The 23,505-nt window shown below is 39.3% G+C and overlaps 1 protein-coding gene across 6 annotated transcripts in view; it reads right to left on the bottom strand.

Moving 5' to 3' along the window:
- Positions 1-23,505, bottom strand: part of Tbc1d1 (TBC1 domain family member 1) — a 203,178-nt gene that overhangs the window by 92,970 nt on the left and 86,703 nt on the right. For 5 of the 6 annotated variants that reach the window (XM_015482021.2, XM_048784323.1, XM_015482022.2 and 2 more), the window contains exons 3-6: positions 9,545-9,976; positions 7,333-7,422; positions 4,893-4,997; positions 4,222-4,354 (exon numbers count right to left, since the gene is read on the bottom strand). In XM_015482021.2, the coding sequence (XP_015337507.1) occupies positions 4,222-4,354; positions 4,893-4,997; positions 7,333-7,422; positions 9,545-9,976 (760 nt within the window). Of the gene's footprint in view, positions 1-4,221; positions 4,355-4,892; positions 4,998-7,332; positions 7,423-9,544; positions 9,977-10,533; positions 10,539-23,505 lie in introns of all 6 variants that reach the window. The other variant, XM_048784324.1, reaches the window with a different exon arrangement.

Genomic DNA, 23,505 nt, shown 5'->3' with positions numbered 1-23,505 from the left:
CAATACCCAGCATTACAAAAACAAACTACTTAAATGTGGAAGCAAAATATGCTTACATTTATGAATAAGGTAAACACTCAGTAATCACTAGTTAAAAATCCTCCCCCAAAATGGCAGACATCTCTGACATCATCTAGGCATCATGTTTTGGAAACAGCACATTATTTGATGAAACATTCACAAGTGGAGAAAATCCCTAAGCTCTAAGGAGTGTCAGACTAGAAGAGTTAGACTATATGCTTGACAATTTCAGGTGAAATCAGAGGGCACAGGCTCTTCTTCATTCCAGCACTGTGAAGGGATCCTGCAGTCTCAGCCTGATGCAGGATGCCTCAAGGCACCAGGTTATTTCTGCTCATTTCAAACCCACCAGTCCCACTCAGGTCTCAGCACCTTTCACATGGCTTCTCTCTACCTTCTGCCACTCCAGCAACCATGCTGAAGACATCTCCCCTCCAGGGCCCCATGTGATGCCAAAAGAGTTTGGGGGCACAGGCAAGGAACAAAGTAGAAAAGGGTACCGGAGTAGAGGGGATTCTCATTATTTTGTCCCAGAGAGAGTATAATTATTTTAGTAATCCCCCAAATGCTCCTCTGAATTTTAAGCAAAGTACCACATACACACCATGGCACCTGCAGAGTCATACAGTTCAAGCACAGGACTGAGGAAAGCTGCACCTCTTATAGGTTGCACCTGCATTTTGAGTGGCTTCTCCAACATCACTGACACCTACAGTGTATTTATTCTATTTTACAGATTCTGGGGCATAACTCAATGACACCAACCAATTAAGAAAACACAGTCTCTAATTCTCCTTGTGACCATGTCACTGGTCCATTCCACATTTATGGAGTTCTTGGTCAAATCATAACTTCCTGTTAGGACTACCCTTAAAGCAGCATACAATAATTTTAAAAACCTCATCATTCTACTTATTAGGAACACAATAGCAAAAAGCAAGGAACTCCAAAACTATCCTTAAAATAATCAACATCTCCTTTGCTAAGGATGCTTCTGATAATGTGCCACTTATAGTTCTAAAAAAGCTTCTTTTCATATAGGTAAAACATACCTCCCTAGACTTCCGAGGGCACTGTTTAATGGCTTGTTCTTACAGTAGTAGAACTTTTTGCCTTGGCTGAATTTTGTGGAAAAAAAAAAAGGATTAAATGATAATTTCTAAAACTACAGCAGTTTTAAAACTTTTCAGTTTTAACTTTCTTAAATCTAAGCCAGACCAAAGAAAGATTTATCAAGTGGAATCCTGGAAGTATTCCAGTTCTGCAGATCATGATCTGCTTTATCTTCAAGGCCAAAGTCATGGCTGGCTTCTTAATAAGCTCTTAAGGGACATTTCCGTCATCATTTGCCTTATCTTGACAACCACTAGGAAAGGGTTAGTGATCCTCTGGGTTGGGAGTGCTAGTTAAAGCAAAACTTCTTTCATTCCCAGAAATATTTTGTTTAATGTCAGCAAACAGCAACAACTTGGAAAACAGAGTCAAACATATGAATCATGTTCACTTTGAAGAGCACTGTACACACAATGAATGTTCCCAGACTTTAAAATGTCACCTATTAATCTATCTTACTTTAAAGGAGAAATCAGATACCATGTCACATCCATTAAGATGCCTATCATCAAAAAAGAAAGAAAAAAGGCTGTTTCTTTGTTTGCTGTTTCTCCCTCTGAAGAAGGCCCACATGCTCCCTTGAACGTTCCTTTGCTTTCCTTTCCTAAATAAATCTCTGTCTCTGACTTGGGCGTGCTGAAATTCTTGTATGTCAAGAACTTTGCTGGTTCTGACTTCTCTCTGGGAACTTCCCAGACCCTTCTTCAGAGACATCTCTTCCCATGATGTACCTTGGTGGCCCATATGAGGATCTTCTTTATAAGTGAGGTCCTGTTTTTGTGTCTCAGCCCCATGAAAGTTGTTGCTGAAGAAGCTGAACCTGTCACATTAAAAGATCTCCCCAGAGCTGAAGGGCCTCACACTTTACTGAGACCACTCCCCTACTGGTTGGAGCCAAAAAAAATGAGATAAAAATTAAGGAAGAAAAGATGGTTTGGAACTCATTAAAGGAACAATGAAGAAAAAATAGTTTGTTAGAATTTAATTTCTTCACTAGAACAAGGGATTAACATGGAAGAGTTGGAGGTTGTAATGTTAAATTCTATATATAGCAAATTTGGTTAATTTCATTTAATTCATTAAATAGTTATTAAAAAAGAAAAACAAAATAACGAGTTTTGGTGGGGATGTAAAAAAATTGCAAATTGTCAACTGCAGTGACAGTGGGAATGTAAAATGGTGTAACTGTTGGCGAATATTATGGATCTTCCTACAAAAATTAAGCATAGAATTGCCATATGATCCAGCAATGTCAACTTCCAAACAACTGAAAGCAGAAACTTGGACAGATATTTGTACACCAATAGCCAAAAGATGGAAACAAACCAATGTCCACAAATAAATAAATGAATAATTAAAATGTATATATGTGTGATAGAATATTATTCAGCCTTAAAAAAGAAATGAAATTCTGACACAGCTACAACATGAAAAAATTGAGAGGACATTATGCTAAGTGAAATAAACCAGAAATAAGAAGACAAATACTATATAATTCCACTTATATGAATTTACCTGGAGTAATCCAATTCCCAGAAACAAAAAATAGAATGGTAGATGCCAGAGGTTGGGAGTAGAACAGAGGAGTTAGTATTTAAGGGGCTGCATTTGGGGGAGATAAAAAAGATTGACGGTGGTGATGGTTACCCAATAATGTAAATGGATTTAATGCTACTCAACTGTATGCTTTAAAAAAAAATTAAAATGGCAAATTTTTTATGTGTATTTTTACAATAAAAAAGGAACTCAGATCTGAATATCAATGTGGTTTTTCTTTTCATTTATAGTGTATAATAAGTATTCTAGATACACAAGAAATGAAATCTTTCTTTGCTTTTTTAATGTGCATAATTTAAATCATGCAACACTTGAAAACCACACAAAAATGTTTTAGAGATTCTCCAATAAATGGAAAAAGATACAAAATCAAAAAAACCGAGGCATAAACCCCTTCACCTCTGTATTCCCTCAGTGGGCACCAAACCACTCATACCTTAGCTCCTCCTTGTCCCCTCTCAGGAAGAGAGACAACCGGAATCTCCTTTCCTGCCTGAAGTATATTTCCCACCCTCCTTCAGGAGGGACCCCTCCAGTCCACCCTGACCATGCTCAAACTTCTCTCCAATTCTAAAAAAGCAGTCAGATGAAGGGCTGGGGTTATATATAGCTCAGCGGCAGAGCGCTTGCCTTGCAGGTGAGGCACTGGGTTCCATCCTCAACACCACATAAAAATAAATAAAATAAATAAAGATATTATGTCCATATTTTTAAAAAAATCTTTAAAAAAAAAAAAAAAAGAAGAAGAAGAAGAAGTCAGATGATACCCAGGGTCTTCCCTGAGCATTTTTTGTCTTTGTCTCTGCCAAGACAAGAGCTGCAAGTAACAGCCACCTGGGGCGGGATCCTGAGCTCATTAGACAGTAGTTTATTTAAATATGCAAAATAAATGAAGCCTTTCCTTCCCACAAACACAAAAAAGATTAAAAGGATAATAAAGAAAGTACTTAGCACTGTGCCTGGCACATCTTCAGTAAATATCAGCAGCAAACCGTAACATTTCATTACAGATTCTCCCTGCACTAAGTTTCTAGAAGCCAAGGTCATAGTCACTGCACCTGTGAAGCTTTCCCATTCACTCCTTGACTGCAACTTGCCTTCTGCTCTGCTCTTCATTAAAACAGTGCAGGAAGAGGTACTGATGACCTTCTAATGGTGAAGCCTAGTGAAAATTCTTTACATCTTATCTTACTAGGTCTCCCGCAGTGGCTAACATGACTGACCATAAACACAACACTGATAAACATTAGGCAACTGGTTTGGTAGCCTTTGTTTCTCTAACTTCCCAACTGTCCTCAGAGTACCTTGGATAGGGAGATGGTAAAAGGGGGAAATAGTTATCTATGTATCCCCAGCACCCCACAAAATCCCTGACACATAGAAGATACCCACTGCACAGTAAGTGTACCTACAATCCCTGTGACTAACAGGACCTTCTGTTAGCAGCATCTGCTGCAGGATTTTGCCTATCTATAGTTTTCCTGGGCCTTTCACATCACTACATTACAGCTTGCAAGTGCCCCTACTTACCCTCTATCCTCTCACAGAGCTTGTGCAGGGCCTGCAAGGGGCAGCCCTCACACAGCTGGGCTGGCGCTTTTGCCGTCTGCTGCACTGCAGCCACCGTGAAAGCCTGTTTCAGGGTCATCATGATTTCATCAACCTAATGGAAGAGAAGAGAAATTAAAGCCAGCAAAAAATCCATTTAAAATTGGCTGGGATGAGATGTCAAGAAAGCTATGGAACAGAGTTGGTAGTCTGAGATTATTCTGGACTTGCTCCACAGGTTGATGGATGATAGCGGTAACAACACTAAGATTATTATCTGAGAAATACTAATTAAAAGGCTCAGAGCTCTTAAAGCAGCTAAGGTAAAAAAGTAAAAATACAAATTAAATACTGAGTGGAAAGCAAATTCCTCTCAGGATTGAAAGTCCAATGCCATTTTAAAATGCTAGATTAGACCAGAAGGTGAAAGTGAGCATGTTCTTCAAAAATAATTTAAATTTAAAATGCATACCCAAATAAGTCTCAGATGTGTACTATCTAGTTATTAGTCAAAGGAAAATAATGAGTAAATAATTAAAACCAAATAATGACATGTCAGTGAGGCTACACTGTTTTGCTAAGGACAGAAAATTCAGTGAGGTTGAAATTCCTTGTCAATAGCTTCTGGATAAGAAGCACTCATCCTCTCTCACCAGAGCTTCATTTGTGCACTGGAACACATAACAGACGAAATGGAAGCCACCACCTCCCGAAGACTCCCGGCAGATAAACCCAAAGTGGTCCACATGTCTGATGCCCTGCGGAAGGCAAGGGAAGATAAGCGCAAGTTGAGTTGTATCAGCAGAGGCGCCACTGCCCCAAACACCAATGAAGCTTACACAGCACAGTTTTAAGGAATACTATAAAATTACTATTTTTTCGGATATTTTAAAATAAAAAAATATTTAAAATAAGGGCTGGAGTTGTGGCTCAGTGGTAGAATGCTTGCCTTGCATATGCGAGGCACTGGGTTTGATTCTCAGCACCTCATGTAAATAAATAATTTTAAAAAAAAGGTCCGTCAACAACTTTAAAAATATTTTTTTAAAAAAAGGGGCTTGGGATGCGACTCAAGCGGTAATGTGCTTGCCTGGCATGCGCCGGGCGCCGAGTTCAATCCTCGGCACCACATAAAATAAAATAAAAATGTTGTGTCCACCAAAAACTGAAAAATAAATATTAAAAAATTCTAAAAAAAAAATATTTAAAATCACCTCTCAAATAAGAAAATTAACTTTGCTCCACTAAATTATTATTCTGATTGCCTCCCATGAGAGAACTAAGTTTTGGTACTCGTTTTTTTTTTTTTTTTAAGAGAGAGAGAGAGAATTTTAATATTTATTTTTTAGTTTTCGGCGGACACAACATCTTTGTTTTGTATTTGGTGCTGAGGATCGAACCCGGGCCGCATGCGTGCCAGGCAAGCGCGCTACTGCTTGAGCCACATCCCCAGCACTCGTTTTAATATGACAAAAAAAATTAAAAATTTTCTTAAAGCACAAAAAATTGAAAAATCAAAGGCAAACTAAGATTAATGAAGAAATGCAACTGTGTGTGCATACACATGCAAACATATGTATATATAAAGGTTAAAAAAATTAAAACATAGTTGTACTTCTAAAATAACAAACAAGTAAGGGGGATGAGGATGTAGATCAGTGGTACAATGTTGCCTAGCATGTACAAGGCTTTAGGTTTATCTCCAGTATCATAAAAATAAACCAAAAACAAAACAAAAAAAAGTAAATACTGAAGTAAACTGGTTTGATGACTGAGTAAAAAAATTACACATATATAGAGTAGAGAAGCTTTAAGCAGAAGATACTAAGACCAAGTAATACCACAGTTTCCTAAGAGCTCTTTCAAATAAACATCAATATATAAACATGTTTTGAAAGCAACAGCCAACAGAAGCAACTTAAATACAGATGAGACATCCCCCATAAATATTAACATATCAAGGTCTTCTGAAATCCCCAGCACACAGAGCCAACTGCTGACAGCCTATAGAGTTCAGGTGATTACAGAAACCCAGGCTGCACTTCTTCAGGAAATAATTAAGCTATCACATCATAAAAGAAAACATTTAATATTTTAACCAAAATAGAAGCAAATCAAGATGAAAATTCTGTGGATAATCTCACTTTCAGGCCAACTATTTTCTAGTAAGTAAGTAATCCCTGATAGAGCCTGGCATCTCAATCAATGTTCCTCAGTAGCATATCAAACACATACTGGGAACTTAAGGAAATACAATTTAGGAAAATATCTTTGAAAACAGTTCCATATTTCACCTACTAAGGAAGAACATTAATGGAACAACAAACTCCACCATTATGTACAACTATAATGCATCAATAAAAAATGTGGGGAAAAAAACAGATCACTATTTTCATATTTTGGAAAAAATGACTTTTGAACAATCAAGCAGATCACATTATAAATCAAGAAATACTGAGACTTTTATCATATCTTATTATAGAAATCTAAAAATCAAAGTTTAAAAGAATAGCCAAACACTAACTTAAGTGATCTTGTATTTACAAGGACGAAACTGACACAGCTCATCATACTTGACAGATTCCTCTAAAATGAATCTCTATAAAACATACCTAGGAAATTATTAATATGGAAGATTTCATAGATAACTACATTCTGGGTAAAACATCCTCAAAGATAAGCCCTATCTACTCTATTTTAAAGAAGAAGAAATAATGATGATATATTGATACTAAAAAGTTCTGAACTTCTGTAAGATAAATACATATGTACTATACGCTTGAATAAACATATATAAGACATACACACAGACGCACAACCCTAGTAATTATGACTGGGGAATACCACGAACTGAAAAAAATTCACAGTAGATCTATTTTCTCCAGTATATTTTTGCTAAGAGCAAATCTTTTTATTTCAAGATAATATTTATAATTTGCCTTAATATTCTAAAAGAGAAAGAAACACAATATTGCAAATCAAATACTCAGAAGACACTTGTTATGCCTTTAGCACTTCTTTTGTATGACAAATATTAAAGGAATTCTTTAATTGATTCATTTGCAATCAAACCAACAATCAGTCTCCATTTACCTGAGAGCAAAAGGATATCTCCTTAAAATTTTTCTCCAGTGCTATTTTTTTGGTGTCAGGACTGATGAGGTAAACTTCAGACTGGCCAATCTTAAAAAAGACAAAAAAAAAAAAAAAAGAGACCAGCTTCTCATGAAAGTTGAATTCAAATTTATCACACAAACTGTTGCAGGTCATAACCTATGAAAATAAAGAGGCAAAAGGGCATGTTCTCATAAAGTTCTAACTATACAGTTACGGGAAATCATTTCAAAGCTTCTAAATTTATTCCACAGATTTCAAGTGGCACAGGACAACTGAAGCACATTCATCTACATAGGGCAGCAATCTTCTCTGAGAGGAAAAGAGTAAATATCCAAAAGTTGCAATAAGCTCAGAACACACAAACCTGCATAGGAGGTTTCTACATAATGAAGAAAACAGAAGTTTTCTTCATTAAAAAGAGAAAGAAATATAATATCAAAAATCAAATACTCAGAAAACACTTGTTATACCTTTAGCACTTCTGTTGTACGACAGATATTAAAGGAATTCTTTAATAAAGAATGCCTGTAACCCCAACTACTTGGGAAGTTGAGGAAGCAGGGTTACAATTCTAGACTAGTCCCATCAACTTAGCAAGACCTTGTTTCAAAATAAAAATTAAAAGCTCAGTGGTGGGGCACCCCTGGGTTCAATCTCTGGTACCATTAAAAAAAAAAAAAAAAAAATCACGGCCTCAAAGAAGCCATTCCTGATTCCCTGAGCATTCTCACAGCACCTTCTACCTCTCTTCTGCAGCATGCATGGCAATTGTACTAGATAAACTAACAATGCAATCAGCTGCCCATCTTGCTTGCTGGAATCTAAATTCCACACATGCAGAGACCATGCCTGTCGCATTCACTACTGTCCATATATAGCTGTACAGCTGGGTGCAGTGGCGCACGCCTATAATCCCAGTGGCTCAGGAGGCTGAAAGGCAGGAGGACTGAGAGTTCAAAGCCAACCTCAGCAACTTATGGAGGCCCTAGGCAACTTAGTGAGACCCTGTCCCTAAACAAAATATAAAAAAGGCCTCTGGACGTGGCTCAGTAGTTAAACCTTCGTGGATTTGATCCTTGGTACAAAAACAAAAAAAGAGTCCATGTACACAGCTGTCACACAATAAGAACATGTAGATAAATGCACTGAGCAATTATCTCAATGACAAGTTTTTTTGGGGGGAAAAAAAGGGATAGGTTAAACACAGATTAAAGTGCAAGTCTGACTGCAGACACAGCACTCAGTATCACAAGGTCAACAAAGAAAGAGGAAGAAATCAGTCCTATTTACCCTGTCACACCACCTGGATTTTACAACTGCACACATTTACACAGCATTAACCCAACTGGCCAGCTTCATTACTCCAAGCATTTCACTGCTTTGGGTTAATAATGCACAGAATACATTAGATTACATAATAATGTATTACATTCAAGGCAATTTTGCTCACTATGGAAAGTCAGCATTAAGCAAGAACAGACAGAAAGGGAATCAAGGAAAACTAGCTCCTTACATCAGTAGGGACTCACTCACTGCATCAGCTCAGACCCAGGGGCTCCCCCAGGAGGGCAAGCCTCCAAAAGAACCCAGAGCAGCCAACCACAAGAGGGATAGCTCCCCTATCCATCCTTTTCTGGCATTTGATTCACTGTCAGTTTAACAATTTTCATCTAAGAAAAAACCATGCAACTAGCTAGACTAATATTTCAGTTTGGGTATAAACTTCAAATATAAGGTTATTCACAAACCAAATTATCCAAATTAACAAAGGATGAAAGTTTTATAAATTAAGACAATAGTAAAGAGAGTATTTTCCACCTAAAGGATTTTGCTAAAATATATTACTTGAAATAAATACATGTTTTTGAAAATCCCTCTTTTGGCCTCTTTTCCATATCTGAAGTATTCTCTCCATTGAAAAGGTAGATTTAAAACCATGGGAAGTGGAAATAAGATAAAAATTATACAAGCATGAGATGGATTCTCTTCATGCTTCCCTCTGGTGGTTTTAAAGGCTTGTGGCTAACATAAGGATTTTATCCTCAATAAAAAATTATTCAGTATGAAAATATATGGATTCTCACATAAATCCAAAAGCAATTTACTAAGAATCTTCACTCAATAAAGCAGATTTTCTGTTGAACAGGTGTCGCACCACAGATGAGCACTACACTTGACAATATTTTACCGTGAAGAGCATAGTTCGATTTTCCTCAATATCTGTTGGCTGCACAATATTGTGTCCACTAATCAGGTGGTTCTCAATGTCATTTTCCTCAAAAGAACTGAAGAAACTGCCGCTTCGGAGGCTGGCATCCTGAAACTCCTTCCTGAAGGCCAGAGAGCGCAGGCCGGGCTGGGAGAAGGACTTGCGCATGGGCCTGCGGGGCTCTGGTGCCCGGTCCCAGTCTGCCCGCTGGTTGCAGCTGACGTGGTTGAACTTCTCGATGCACTCGTCAATCAGCGCTGGGGGGGCCTTCTTGTGAGCCACTGTCACGCGGCCGCAGAAGAGCACCTCAAACTTCTTGGCAAACGTGTCGTCAAACTCCGAGGGGCAGCGCAGCTCCTCCTGGCGGGCGATCTTCCCAGCCTGGCGGATGGAGCTGATGATCTCGGGCACCTGCAGATGAAAGAGAGCGTCAATCAGGACCTCAGCGGAGGACACCACGTGGACACCCAGGGAACCAACACACTGAGCTCTCTGCACAAGGGCCACCAAACCAGCCACTGCAGAAGCACGGTGCAGAGGGAGGAAAACACAACCTCCCAGGGAAGAGGCAGGAGTATCCACTAAGCATGTCTTTAAGTGTCAGGGGCTTCGCCAGAGGGCCCTACAAATTAAGCGACCAGCCCAGCTCCATGCAGCAGGCCTTGGGTTCACATCTAGGTAGGTTCCAGTCCAAAGCCAAAGGTGTTCTCTGGAGAAGCTGTCATCTCCATGTTTATCTCCAATATGGCTCACCAAAACATTCCTCAATTACTCTAGATCTCATGGTGTACACCATGGTGGCCTTCCTCAGTAGATGATGGCATAAATGGGAAGTCATCTTTTAAGCTATTCATGAAGATCACAGCATCATTATTTTCTTCAATGACAAGCTATTATTCAACCCTGTAGTTCTTCGTAGATGAAGAGTGACAACAAAGCCAGGAGGTTTTACTAAAGGAGTGAGCAACCATGGCTGATATCCTCACAGCAACATTGCTGGGCTGCTCCACAAGGGACTACAAAGCTCTTGGCTTCTAATGTAAAAATCACCACCAAAAGAAGGTACCAAAGGGTCTCACTGGCCCTGATGTCTCTACCTCTATATCCTCTAATTGTTAACCTCTGACAAGATTCAACAAAATAGATCAGATATACAGATGAATCCCCACTGCAGTGAATACACACCTGTGCAGTTGCTTAGATGATAAACAGCCACAACAAACCAGTTTAATATTCCAGGCCCATGACAAGGAGGGATGAAATTAATCTTCCACACCTCAAGTGATTTTTTTTCCATTTTTCAATATAAGGAAAATTCAACTGAAGGTCTAATTGACCGAAGGCCCAATGTCTATTTATCAACATTGGGGGGGGGGGGGGGAATCCCCTTTCCAATTCAGGTCAAAGACCAATATGCATAATAAAGGGAGGTGATTTTAGTAGATTTTAAAAGTGTGCTCGTTTTCTGTGTCCATGACATAAAGATTCAACACCTCAAAAAGTGTTCTCTTTGTCATTAAATATCAAGCATGCCTTGAAGATTACCCTTCTGAACCAGGTGTGGTGGTGCACACCTGTAATCCCAACTACTTTGAAGCTGAGGCAGAAGGATCACAAATTCTTTGCTATTCTGGGCAACTTAGCAAGCCCCATCTCAAAATAAAATTAAAAAAGAAGAAAGATAATATTTCTTCCATAAAGACTAGGATATATACTCTTAAGGTATTTTATCATACAAAGAATCAAAGTAATTTACAGATTTTTTTATATTCAAAAAAGTTTTAATCTAAACTGGGGCTGGGGCTCAGCGGAAGTGCACTTGCCTGGTATATGTGAGGCACTGGGTTCGATTCTCCGCACTGTAAATAAATAAATAAAATAAAGGCCTATCAACAACTTTAAAAAAATTTTTTAATAAAAAAGTTTTAATCTGAAAGTTAGGCAGATGTCACTGAGTGTGTACCTGTGCTGTGGCTCCCTACCTACTACACTGCCAAACAATTACATATCATGTGGTGGCCCCAAAATTATTATCAATAGAAAAAGAAAACAGGACCGACAAAAGAAAGAGTTTGGCTTTCATTCCTACCTTTGCCAACCATTCAACTACAGAATGTTGGCAAAAACAGCCAGTTTCTTTCTTGGGGGAAAAAAAGGCTTGTAAGATTTAAGCATTCTAAGATTTTTCCAAGAAAACTGTTATTTCTGTGTGGTAAAATATTATTTTTTCAAACCAAAACAACCAATCTATACAAGCCACTTGTCTTAGCAATGTGTGATATTACTTTGTCAGGAGTCATGAATCTTCTCAATTATTAACCCTACTCCATGAGCAAAAAATTCAAAGCTTACTCAGTCCTTTGGGGCTTGTTAACACACTGAGTGCTTCCACATACTGTGTCATCCGCAACAACTGAAGAAAGCAGTGGTGTTCTTTCATTATATATCAAAGTGGAGAGAAAGTGTGTGAAGTCACATGAACTTATGGCAACTCAGCAGTAAGTGGAACAAATGCAAGAGAACACAACTGTCCTCTGGCTTCACAGAGTCAGAAGCAGCTGAAGAGCACATCACACGCTGGTCAGAGTTGAGGCAATAGTAGTTTTTACAACCTAAAATCTGATACTTTAAGTGAAATCTAAAAAAGATATAGTCAGATACAGTCAATCTCTCCTTGCTCTGATGAGTTCTATTATTCAGGCATAAATGAGCTCAAGAGTTACTGATAAACAGGTTAAAAAGCATCCTCCCATCCAGAAGCACTAAGAAGCCATGTGTAAAACGGTTGTAAAGAAGATAACTGGGTTTTCAAAAAAAAAAAAATCCCTGAGATCTTGATCAAAAGTAAACTATAATTTTGGGATATTTGAAGGCAAATGGCACACTGCCGAATATATTTTCAACAATAAATTGTAAATGTTTAAAATATAATGCTGTTTACACACTACTTTGTGGTGAGCCGTTTCTGCCGTTTATGTAAATTATGGTCGCCATTACATGATGGCGCTGGCTCCGCTGTGGTCTGTGACAAACAACTCCTTGTTTGGGAGAGTTGGCACATGACTTTTCATCACTCTATGAGAAAGCTCCACGTGGCTGCTTTGCATTGGGGCTTGAGATGCTTTATTAAGGCTGGGAGGGGCATCCGGAGGGAGAGAACTGAAGAAGAGAACTGAGGAGAAGAACTGTCAGGGGCCTGAATAAACTGCTGAAAGAAGATTCCTGAGTGTTGCGTCTTCCTTGCGGGCAAGGGGGCGCTACACTACTTCTGAGTTATTAGTGTATCCTAACTAAAAAATAGGCTCTATCCATAAGTTTTTAAAACTTTGCCAGAAAGTTCAGTTTCCTTTATCAGAACAGAGCTGGAGTATTGCTTTTTGAAAAATGCAGACACAATGTCCTGTCCACTTGTGTGAAATCCTGGTTCCCTGTTCTTCACGGCTGTGTCCTAGACTTACCTGCACTGACTTTTTGCACAGGGAAATTGAGCCCTTCATTTCATTTCCATTCTTCTGGGGTACCTCTAGATGTCAGCACTAGGGATGCAATGTGGAAGATGAATGCAAGTGAGTGGGAGACCGCAGGAGATTTACACAGAACCACTGATGGTAACAGAGATGGGCTACGCTGGGAGACTGAACCAAGAACTGAGCACTCAAGATTGAGAAGAGGCTGACTTGAAAAGATTCTGGCAGACAGAATCCACAGGCTTGGGATGACCTGGATAGGGGAGACGAGGGTACTGAAGACTGCACGTGTTTCCTAGAGCTCTGGCTTAGGTGTCTACAAGGATGGCTGTGCCATGAGTTTAGTCAGGCAGAGAAGGTAGTGCAGGTTTGGGGAGATGAGTTCCGCTTTTTTAGTACACCCTAAAGACTAAGAGAAAGCAAAGGCATCTAAGCCTAGGTCCAAGACAAAAACTCAGCCCATGTACATGAGGTGACTGAAGCTTTGGGAACAAAAATGAGAAACATAAAAGAAGGGAGCAAAGATGGGCCTTGGGATATCCAACATTTCAAGGGTGGAAATGTTGAAACTGAGGAATGGTAGGCAGAGAAGGAGGACGGAATCAAGGTAAGAATGAGGTCAGATATGCCAAGAGAAGGGGCCACCCCATCTCTAAGACAGGAAGAGTAGTAAGCTAACAATGGACTCAGGGATGAAAGGGGTGGGCTGGAGTTGGCAGCTCAGACAGACATGTAAAAAGAAGGGGATTGGGCTGTCAATACTAACCCCCAAAATAAACATAACTGGAGAATGTCTTAGGGTGAAACTTTAGTCAAGAAAACCATAAATTTGAAGTTACAATATTTATTGCAAATAAATACACCCTCTGAGGTTAAATACACTGAGGCCAGTGGAGTTTATTTATTCCCACTGATAACATCTAGGTACTTTCAATGAAAATCTTATTTAGTTTAGTCAGAACAGGGATCTCTACGTCATTTCTGTTTGCAGATAAGCAGATTACTAAATCAAAACTAATTACAGCAAAAGTTGAAATGTGAAAAGCATTTTACTGGAATAAATAAGGATTTGGATTTGGTTTTAATTCCTCATACACTGAGATCACAATAAAAATGCTAGATAATTAACATCAATCAACAACAATTAATGAAGAAACAGAGCATTTAGATATATAAAAACTGGGGCCAGGTGTGGTGGCACACCACCCTGTAATCCCAGTGGCTTGGAAGACTGAGGCAGGAAGATCATGAGTGCAAAGCCAGCCTCAGCAAGTGAGGCCTTAAGCAACTCAAAGAGACTATGTCTCTAAATAAAATATTTTAAAAGGGCTGGGCGATGTGGCTCAGTGGTTAAGCTAAGTGCTACCCCCCCCCAAAAAAAAAATGGGGGTGGGAGTATAGGTCCATGACTGAGTAGTTGCTTAACATTGCTTGACAGGCCCTGGTTGGATCCCCAAGCACCATAAAAACACACACACAAAAAAAAAATTACCAAACTCACCAGGATTGGTGGCACATGCCTGTAATCCCAGTGGCTGGGGAGGCTGAGGAAGGAGGATCAAGAGTTCAAAGCCTGCCTCAGCAAAAGCAAGGCGCTAAGCAACTGAGACCCTGTCTCTAAATAAAATACAAAATAGGACTGGTGATGTGGCTCAGTGAGTTCAATCCCCAGTAACCACAGCCACCCCACAAATTACCAAACACTTCTTATTTCAATTCTTTCAGTATATCTAAATTTATACTAAAGCTCAAATTTGAAAGTAAATTTTGACTTTGTTCACAACCAAAGCACAATTCTATAGAATTTGCATACTAACAAAATGTAAAGGATGAAGTTTCTGGATCAGGCTTTAAGTGAGTGTTATTTCAGGAGGAAAAGGAAAACAATGCTCCAAGAGAATTAGAAATATTCACTTCAGTAAATAAAGTCCTTATTTAAGCATTTGGGTCAACTTTCTTTTTACGGATTTAGGGATTTTAAGGGATTATACTCATACTGCAAGTGTAATTTTATTCACAAGGATTTAGGATAAAGCTTCTGAAATAATATTTAGAACAAAAAGTCACTTTTCTTTGCATTTACAGTTTCTTTTTCTGCAAACTAGTAAAAAATAAATACTAAATTAACCTAAAGAAGTCTGATATTTGTATTTAAAATGCCAGCAATTTTTTCTGTTAAATAATATTAAAACATTCTAAAGCTGCAAAAATATGGCAAAAGACACTGCTTTGTCCTTTAGATGAAATACTTTCTCTCTGCAAGAAGTTAAAACAAGCACTTCAAACAGAAAATAATCAAGACACCTATGTTTTTTTGTTTTTGTTAATTGGTCGTTATTTATGTATATTGGTTATAAACAAGGTAAGGGGGAAAATTAAAGGTTTTTTTTCCCCCTCATTCTACTTTATATGCCTTTTTTTCACCAAAACAAACAAAAAACCTCATGAAAATATCTTACTAGTGCCCACTACTTACACTAGAGAGAAAAGACAATCATCTGCCGCACCACATGTGACAGGTCTGAATACTGAAGGTGTAGCACCAGTTCAGCCTGACAGGACTAGATTCGTCCATGAAGATCTGAATGCACCTGCACCTATGAACAAGACCCAACTCCCCCTGTCCTTAGAGGGCTCATAGCCTAGGAAATAAGAGATGTCTAAATACATGGCTTCCAGTATAAAGTGACAGATGCTAATACACCAATATGAGTGACGGCACGGACTGCATGCCAAAGGTGGCCCTGTGCAGAGGTCTGTTCCATCTGTCATGGATCCATATGATGATCTAATGCCTCAACTCTTGTTCTGTGCTCCCAATTAGCTAACAGGTCAGATTCATATAATCTTCTCAAAAGAGATCAGACATGCTAGCTCGTTGAATGAGGCAGTGCCTGGGCAGAGAGGAAATGCTAATGACCCAGCCACCTCATCACAGATAAAACAGAAATAGTACTATTCGGTTTCCCTATTTCTGAAATGGAAAACTGGGTGAAAGATAAGTAGCTTTTCAACCCCATGAAGGTGGTCTACACAAACATAAAATGCAGCATTATACTCCAAAATAATTACTTGAAAATTTTATATAGCCATTCACTAAACCAACCAACATCCTGCTGTTGTCTAGGGTCCAAAATCCTGCATTTATCACCTGTCATGAGTCATACCAGAGGTAAGGCAGTACTTCACAGGGATGTCCCTGCCACACAGGGTCCACAGTGCCATCCTAGTCAGCCCTTAGCCAAGGATGAACAGTGCAAAAGCAGTCAAAATGCACAGTGGCTCCTACCACACTTAGAGCAGAGATGAACAAAATGGTGAAGACAAAAATATCAAATCCGTCTAAACAGAGAGGATGAAGAACCACATATGCAAGTAACTAAACAAGGTTGAAGTCAAGTGCTAGAGGAGAAGGAGGACAGAGAAACAAAACCTCAGCACAGTGCATTCAGAATAAATTAGGCACAGCCAACAGGACGACTTAAATCATTCCCAAACTCTGCACTTTTTAAAATAAAACCAGTCACCAAAGGTAACAGGGAGTCCAAACTGATTCCATTTCTTTCCTATAAAAAAAAAAAGAGTTTAATAAAATTTTAGATTATATCAAAAATGTTCAGAAACAGAGCCAAGCAGAATTCTTATGGGATGGCTTGTTTGCACGTTATTCCCACGCCCTCCCCGCTGCTTGCTGTGCAAAATGTAAAGGTTGGAATCACAGAGAACACCAATGAACAAAACTGGACCAAAAAATACAGGTCATTTGCAAATTATCTACACACTTCTTCACGCACAGCTCAAAAATATGCCTCTCAGAGATGGTTTTGTTTCTCCTGAAAGGTTATTTTCTCCCCTTGCACCAGGACCTAAGTCTGAAGTCAAATGGTGTCAGTCCTTGGTGGCTGGGGCCCCTGGGGTATCATGTGGTCCCACTCTCACTGGAATTCACCTTCAAGCAGTGTTTACCTATCAGCAGAAAACACAGCAACTCAGTGAAAACATAGCAAAGGAATGTTCTCACTTTTAGCAAGGTCTCCAAGAGCAGGACTTCATTTTGCATATAAAAGATAAGGCTTCCCTCCCTCAAAGCACTGAAAGAAAAAAAACAAAAGCTCCCTGAGCACAGGTAGGCTCAGGTCACAAGCAACAAGAGATAGAGATGTCCCCAAGGAGGCTGCACTTATGAGAAACCCCCACAACACAAACATAGGCTGGGGAACATATGTACACCAGATATCAACACCAGGGAAGGAAAACATCACTGAACACATGCACTACCAAAGCAGTCTAGTTTTTTTCATCAAATCCTAACCTTAATTCTCAGCATAAAGTGCAATACAGCACCTTACCAACTCAGTCAATCTCAATCACACAAATAAAATCAGCTTATCAGAACTGAGGCATCCAACCAAGATATGTAAACTTTGATCTTACATTCTTCCCCTCTCTATCCCCTTGCCTGAAGAGGAAAATTTCATAAGTATATGTTTTTATCTCTGGAACTATACTCTTACACCAATCCCCAGGTTCCCCAGTTCTAATCAGAAGCAGCAGAGATGTCCCTAGGCCAAAGGGACTGGGATCCCCGAGAGGCCAATCATTTTACAGTCAAGAAGTCATAGCTGGTTACTATGAACAGAATAGACAGGGAGAAAAATAAAATAAAATAAAAGCCTTACCCTCTTCTCCCTCCAACTCAAGGAGGCAAAGGCTGACCCTGGGCTTCTTCAAAGAGTAGAGTAACTAGAAGGGCTAACCTCAAGAACCAAGGAAAAACAATTGTTAATTTTTTCCTAATAATGATAATGTCACTTCTCAATAATCCATCTTCCTTTTTAAACACAGCAGAATATATCCTTCATATAACTTTGATTTCTAATAATTTTAATAAATGTCCCCAAAAAAGGAAAATAAAGAGATCTCTAAAGTCACCCACGCCCAGAAGTATCTACAGTTAATAGTTTGTTTTTTCTTCTGTGTGGTTCTATGCATATACTTAATGGCAATTTCCTTTGCCAAAAAAAAGGGATTACAATGTTCTGTAACATTTCTCATCATGGGCATGTTTCATTGACATCAACCCATAGAGAATCATCTCGTTCCTTTCCAGTAACTACTAAACCATTTGTGGCTTAAGCAGTGAGTGAATTCAACATTATAAACACTAGAGACAAGGTGTATGATTTAGATCTTAAATGTCCCCCAAAAGCTTGTCTGTTGAAGGTTAGGTCCCTGCTGGTGGTGTTAGTGGACATGAGTTTATGAGAACAATTCTATAAAATGGACTCACTGTGCTTTCTTTTCCAAGAAGCAATTTACCTGCAGCCCTGCCTGCCCTATGAGGACAGGATATCTCACATTCCTCAGCAAACCACTTGTTAACTGCAGGAGAAATGCAGACCATGATAATGTTAATGAGAAGAACCCAGAAGATTTTTGTGACCAGATCCTAAAACTCTGGGAGATTAGGATAGGTCCTCCTACCCATAAAATGTGTAAGAATGTATGGTTAAGAATCCAGTTGGAACCCAGTTAGCATGGGCCAAAGTGACCTAAAGTTTCCATGACAGTTAGACTTGAAAATCTGATGTCATTCTTCTGTCAGTCAAAAGTCAAGAGGGAGAACTGGGCGGAATCCTCTGGAAACTTCTCTGGGATCCACAATAAAACCAAAGTGTAGGAGGGACACGTTGTGCCTCTCCTCTCTGAGGGGACTCATTCTCTCCCTTGAGATTGTCCCCCTTTCCCTTTTCTATCCCTTCAATAAACTCATTCCTGTTACTCTGAGCAACATGTCTAAAATCTTTCTGACTTATCTCAAGAATCGGGGTTTGAAAAGGGTGTCTTCCCACTGCCTCATCTCTCAGGAGGCCTGAGAAGCTCTGTAGCAGTGGCACTCCTGGAAGATGGTGGAACTTTTAGGAGGTGGGGGCTTATGGGAGCAAGCAGGTCAGTAGAGGTGTGCCCTTGAAGGGTCACTGGGGCCCTGGCCTCTTCTTGCAGCCTCAAAATGAGCAACTCTTCTCCACCATGTCCTTCACCATGATGGTCTGCCTCCCCAAAGGCCCAAAAGCAACAGAGCCAAGTGACCATGGACTGAAATGTCTGAAACCACGAACCAAAATAAACCTTTCCCCCTTATCAGCTGTTTTATCTCTGGTATTTGTTACAGCCACAGAAAGCTGACTAACTAACACACATGAAAAATACAAAGGTTTTTGTTGTTGTTGTTCAAGCCTACTCAGGATTCATCATGAATATTGCTTAATAAGCCATTTTGATAAATGTACAATGAGTGCCCTGACCTTTTCCCAGACCCCTAGCTGTTGCATTTTAGAGTAAGCTGTTTGTGTGCTGGGTAGAGAGGTCATCAGGAAAAGTTTTGAAAATGAAGCCAGTGTTGCTCACTAGACAACAAACGTTTCACTGGGAGGCAGAGGGAGGACCTGGGAGCAGAAATTGATGTAAAATAACCTCTAAAAGACAGATGGACTCTGGCTACTGGTCACAACCATCAGGAAAGTCAGCCTACCTCCATCCACAGCTGGAGTCATGAAAATCTTGGCGCTGACAGGTCCTGCAGGGAATTCTGTAACTGGAATGCTGAAATAAGCTCTACATGCCACTGCTTCCTGTGCAAACCAGGCACCCCTCTCTTAGGACCTCCGCTGCCTCTTCTGTCAAACTGTGACATTACCAGCTACCTTGTAGGGTCATTTTAAGATAAATTAACTCGTAAGTGCGAATGTTTAGAACAGAACCTAGCACATAGTGGCTGCCAATGAATACTGTTCTCACATTTGCAAAGAAAAGAAAGGCCAATTTTCTAGTAAAGTAACAGTACCCAAAGGCAACAGGCTCACTATTATTGAATCTGCCTTTCAGTACAGCACTGATAGCAAATGACAGAAAGTTATTATATACCATCACCCTGGCAACATACAATTCCAGTTACATCTCAAAATTTGCTTGAATTTCCAAATATTCTGTGTGCAACATAAGTCTCTTCCATCTCACCCAACTCTTGACTTTCCAGCATTTCCACATATAAAGAGAAGTGTTTAGGTTAAAAATGGGGCTGAGAAAGCAGAACATTCCCTTCTCCTTCCACCAACTCTAGATATCACAAGGACCCACATGAACACAGCATGACACCACCACCTTACAAAAGACACACGGTTGTAGGGCACATTCAGTACAGCCCTACAAATACAGAGCTAAATTCTTAAATGCTCTAATGTCAGCCCCAAGAGAACAGAATTACCATCTCACTGAAATAAGCCAAAGGGCCCAGAGAAGCACCTGGCAGAGCAAAGCTCCTCATTCAATGTGTTCAATATATGAATATTGCAATGCAATCTAAAAAGTAATGGCTTCAAAGTTTGTAAATGATGAGAAAAATCACAAGTAGATCTTGGAAACCTGTCTCTCTGGGCACTAGGCAGGGTGGCACACACTCTATCGTGATGTCTGTGCACAGCAGGCAAAAAACAAGCACCCACAGAAGGAACAAATGATGTAAAAATACTAAACATGAAGCACTAGGAATAAGTCCTTTTGGATTATAAGATTTTTCTAGACAGCTGAAGACTGACTTTTTAAGTACCTAACCTATTTTTTATTAACAATGTTCCATGTTCGGATGGAAATCATTTAGCATGTGTTTTTCAAAGGCTATAAAAAATGCAGTTTAACCCTCTCCTTTTTGTGGTGAGCACATACTACAGATGACCACGAGGACTATTGAGGTGGTGATAAGCAGTGTGCTGCCACCGGCTGGGTGACAGCATGACTCCTGGGGCTCAACAGGCTTCCTAGGGTAGAGGTGGTCTCTCAGTTCTCAGTTACATACCCCACATTCCTCCAGGTCCTCTCTAAGCAAATGGTAGCAGGTCTGCTCTCTCAAACACACCCCAGGGGCTAAAGCAGAGATTCTTAAAGAGTTTATGGCCTCTGACAGTCTGGTGAAGCCTAAGAACCATTATCAGAATTCAATTTTTCAAGGAATAAAATAGAACACAAGGGAATACAAATGGGTTTAATTATACTAAACCATTACTACCCAGATAATTATGATGCAGAATTATGTGTTTGTTATCATATTTAACAAGGTCTCTTAGTAAGTCACTACCTATGTCATTCAAAATAATAAGCATATACAGTATTTTAGAGAATATGAAAATAACTGTGTGTGATATGGTCATAAAGAAAAATTTGGTCTTTGTCCTCGATTTTTGGCAAAAGAGCGTCTAAAACCCTTCCAACCCTCTTGGAATTTCCTGAGTGATGGGGTGATACAGCATCTTTTGTTATTCATAGTAAGCCCCTTCCAACCATACCTGAGTTTAAGCTAATAATATGACTCACAGCCCCTAGAAAAGCTCAGGATAGGGGCTGGTTGCCAGAGAATTACAGGGTTGGAACTTGACCCCACCCTTATCTCCTGAAGGGTTCAGATTGTAAATGAGTTAATCACCAACAGCCAATGATTTAATCAACCATATCTACCTAATAGAACCTCCATAAAAATACAGAAAAATGGGGTTCAGAGAGCTTCCCATTTAGTGAACAAATGAAAGTGGCACACCTAAAGAGGGCACAGAAGAAGAGCTGCACACCTCCCAATCCCAACCCATACCTTGCCCTCTGCTTCTCTTCCATTTGGCTGGTCCTGAGTTGTATCCTTGAAAATAAACTGGTAAATATATACAATGGGGGTTCTGAGTTCTGTGAGCCATTCCATCTGTACCTAGTAGGTGTAGTCTCGTAAGTCTAACCTCTTACACTGATTGCAGTATCCACACTAACTCTGCGTAGTCAGTGTCAGAAATGAACTGAATCTCTGGCCACCCCACCTAGTGCCCAGAGAGCTAGAAAACTAGTTGTTCATGGGGGAAAAAAACCATTTGACATCAGAAGTTTTGGGAGTGGAAACAGATCACAGGGTTGTGGTTTTGTTGAAGACGTTGTCACAGGAACTGCTCATGCTATTTGGTTTGATGACTATTAATAACTGAAGTATGTGTTAGACTTTAGTTGGAAATTAGTGAGAATAAAGATGTAATTTTTTTTTTCCTCAAAAGCATGGACCCTCTGACTTCTATTCTCTGGCCCCACTGTAAGAACCACTGAACTAAAGGAAATCCTGAGGTAAAGAGAAACTAGCAAGAACTCAAAGATAAGAAAACCATCACCACCATTCATCTCTTGGGACCATGGTGTGCGTGTATTACATGTATAAATAATGCATCAAAGCCATCCCCACGATTTTAATGCCAACATAAATCCAACCGAAAATGGGAAAGATATAGCCATCAATGTCTACAAAGAGAGGTCAAAATGACATCATGAAATCTATAAGGAAAGCAAATTCAAATGGAACAAACCTCAAGTGTCTATTAGTTAGAAGAAGAAATTTATTTCTACGTATCATAAGTTTACCAATACAAATACATCACAACTCTATTCAAATACTATAAGGACTCAGTTTAAGTCTGGTGTGATTTATTGTATAGTTAGTTCTTGAACATGATAACTCAGTCCAATACAAGAAATACACGGAAAAGTATTTTCAACCATTAAATTTACACTATTCCTGAAGAAAGAGAACAGGAAAGACAAGACAAAATAAATAACTTTGAAACCTCATTTCAAAAAACTGTTGTTTGGATTGCAGCTCACATTTGACACATGAAGGCAAGCAGATGAGCCTTTATTCTAGAATGTTCCTTCCATTGACTCTATTAGCATCTGATTCTTCTGGATCCAATTCAAATATCTCCTCTATCCCATTTCTTCAGAGGGTTGCTTTCCCAGATTTTTGTGGCACCGGTGCCACAGCACCCTTTGGGATGGGGTAGGGTACTGACTCATACCGTAATCACTGCAAGCCTTTGTCAGGGTGTTTGCTAAATACACACACTTTAACATGTGAAGTAAACAAAAAGCAATTTTCTGGTTTTCTACCTTCAAGTGTAAACTGGAAAATGCAACACTAATTCACCTCAATTTAAATATATTAACTAGATAATGTGCAGGTAAGCTACATAGGTTACCTGCAAGTTATCTAGTTAATATATTTATTAACCAAAAAGTAAGGCAGCTTCATTTTCTAATCTTACCTAATATGATGTAGGGAAAGTGTGATCAAGCAAGTTTATACAACCAGGAGCACACTGCAGGCAGGAGGGTGTGCTGAATTTCTGACATGACACTGTCCCTCATACCCAGAATGAATAAATGACTTAGGAAGGAATATGAACATGACTGAGGAGAAAGAATGAACCACCTGACTGGGGCAGTGACATTCCAAATGCTTTACTATATAGCATCAAAAACCTTTAAGTGATGAAAATGAAATAGACTTCAAAATCTATAGAAATCAAAAAATGCAGATGACATACCAAAAGCAATAATCAATACTATATCTATATATGCATAAGTAATTAAGGATAAAACTTGTACCTTAAATTA

Source organism: Marmota marmota, unplaced genomic scaffold (genome assembly GCF_001458135.2).
Source record: "Marmota marmota marmota unplaced genomic scaffold, marMar, whole genome shotgun sequence".
In the NCBI taxonomy this organism is placed as follows: Eukaryota; Metazoa; Chordata; class Mammalia; order Rodentia; family Sciuridae; genus Marmota; species Marmota marmota.
This window is presented reverse-complemented; position numbering and strand designations above follow the sequence as displayed.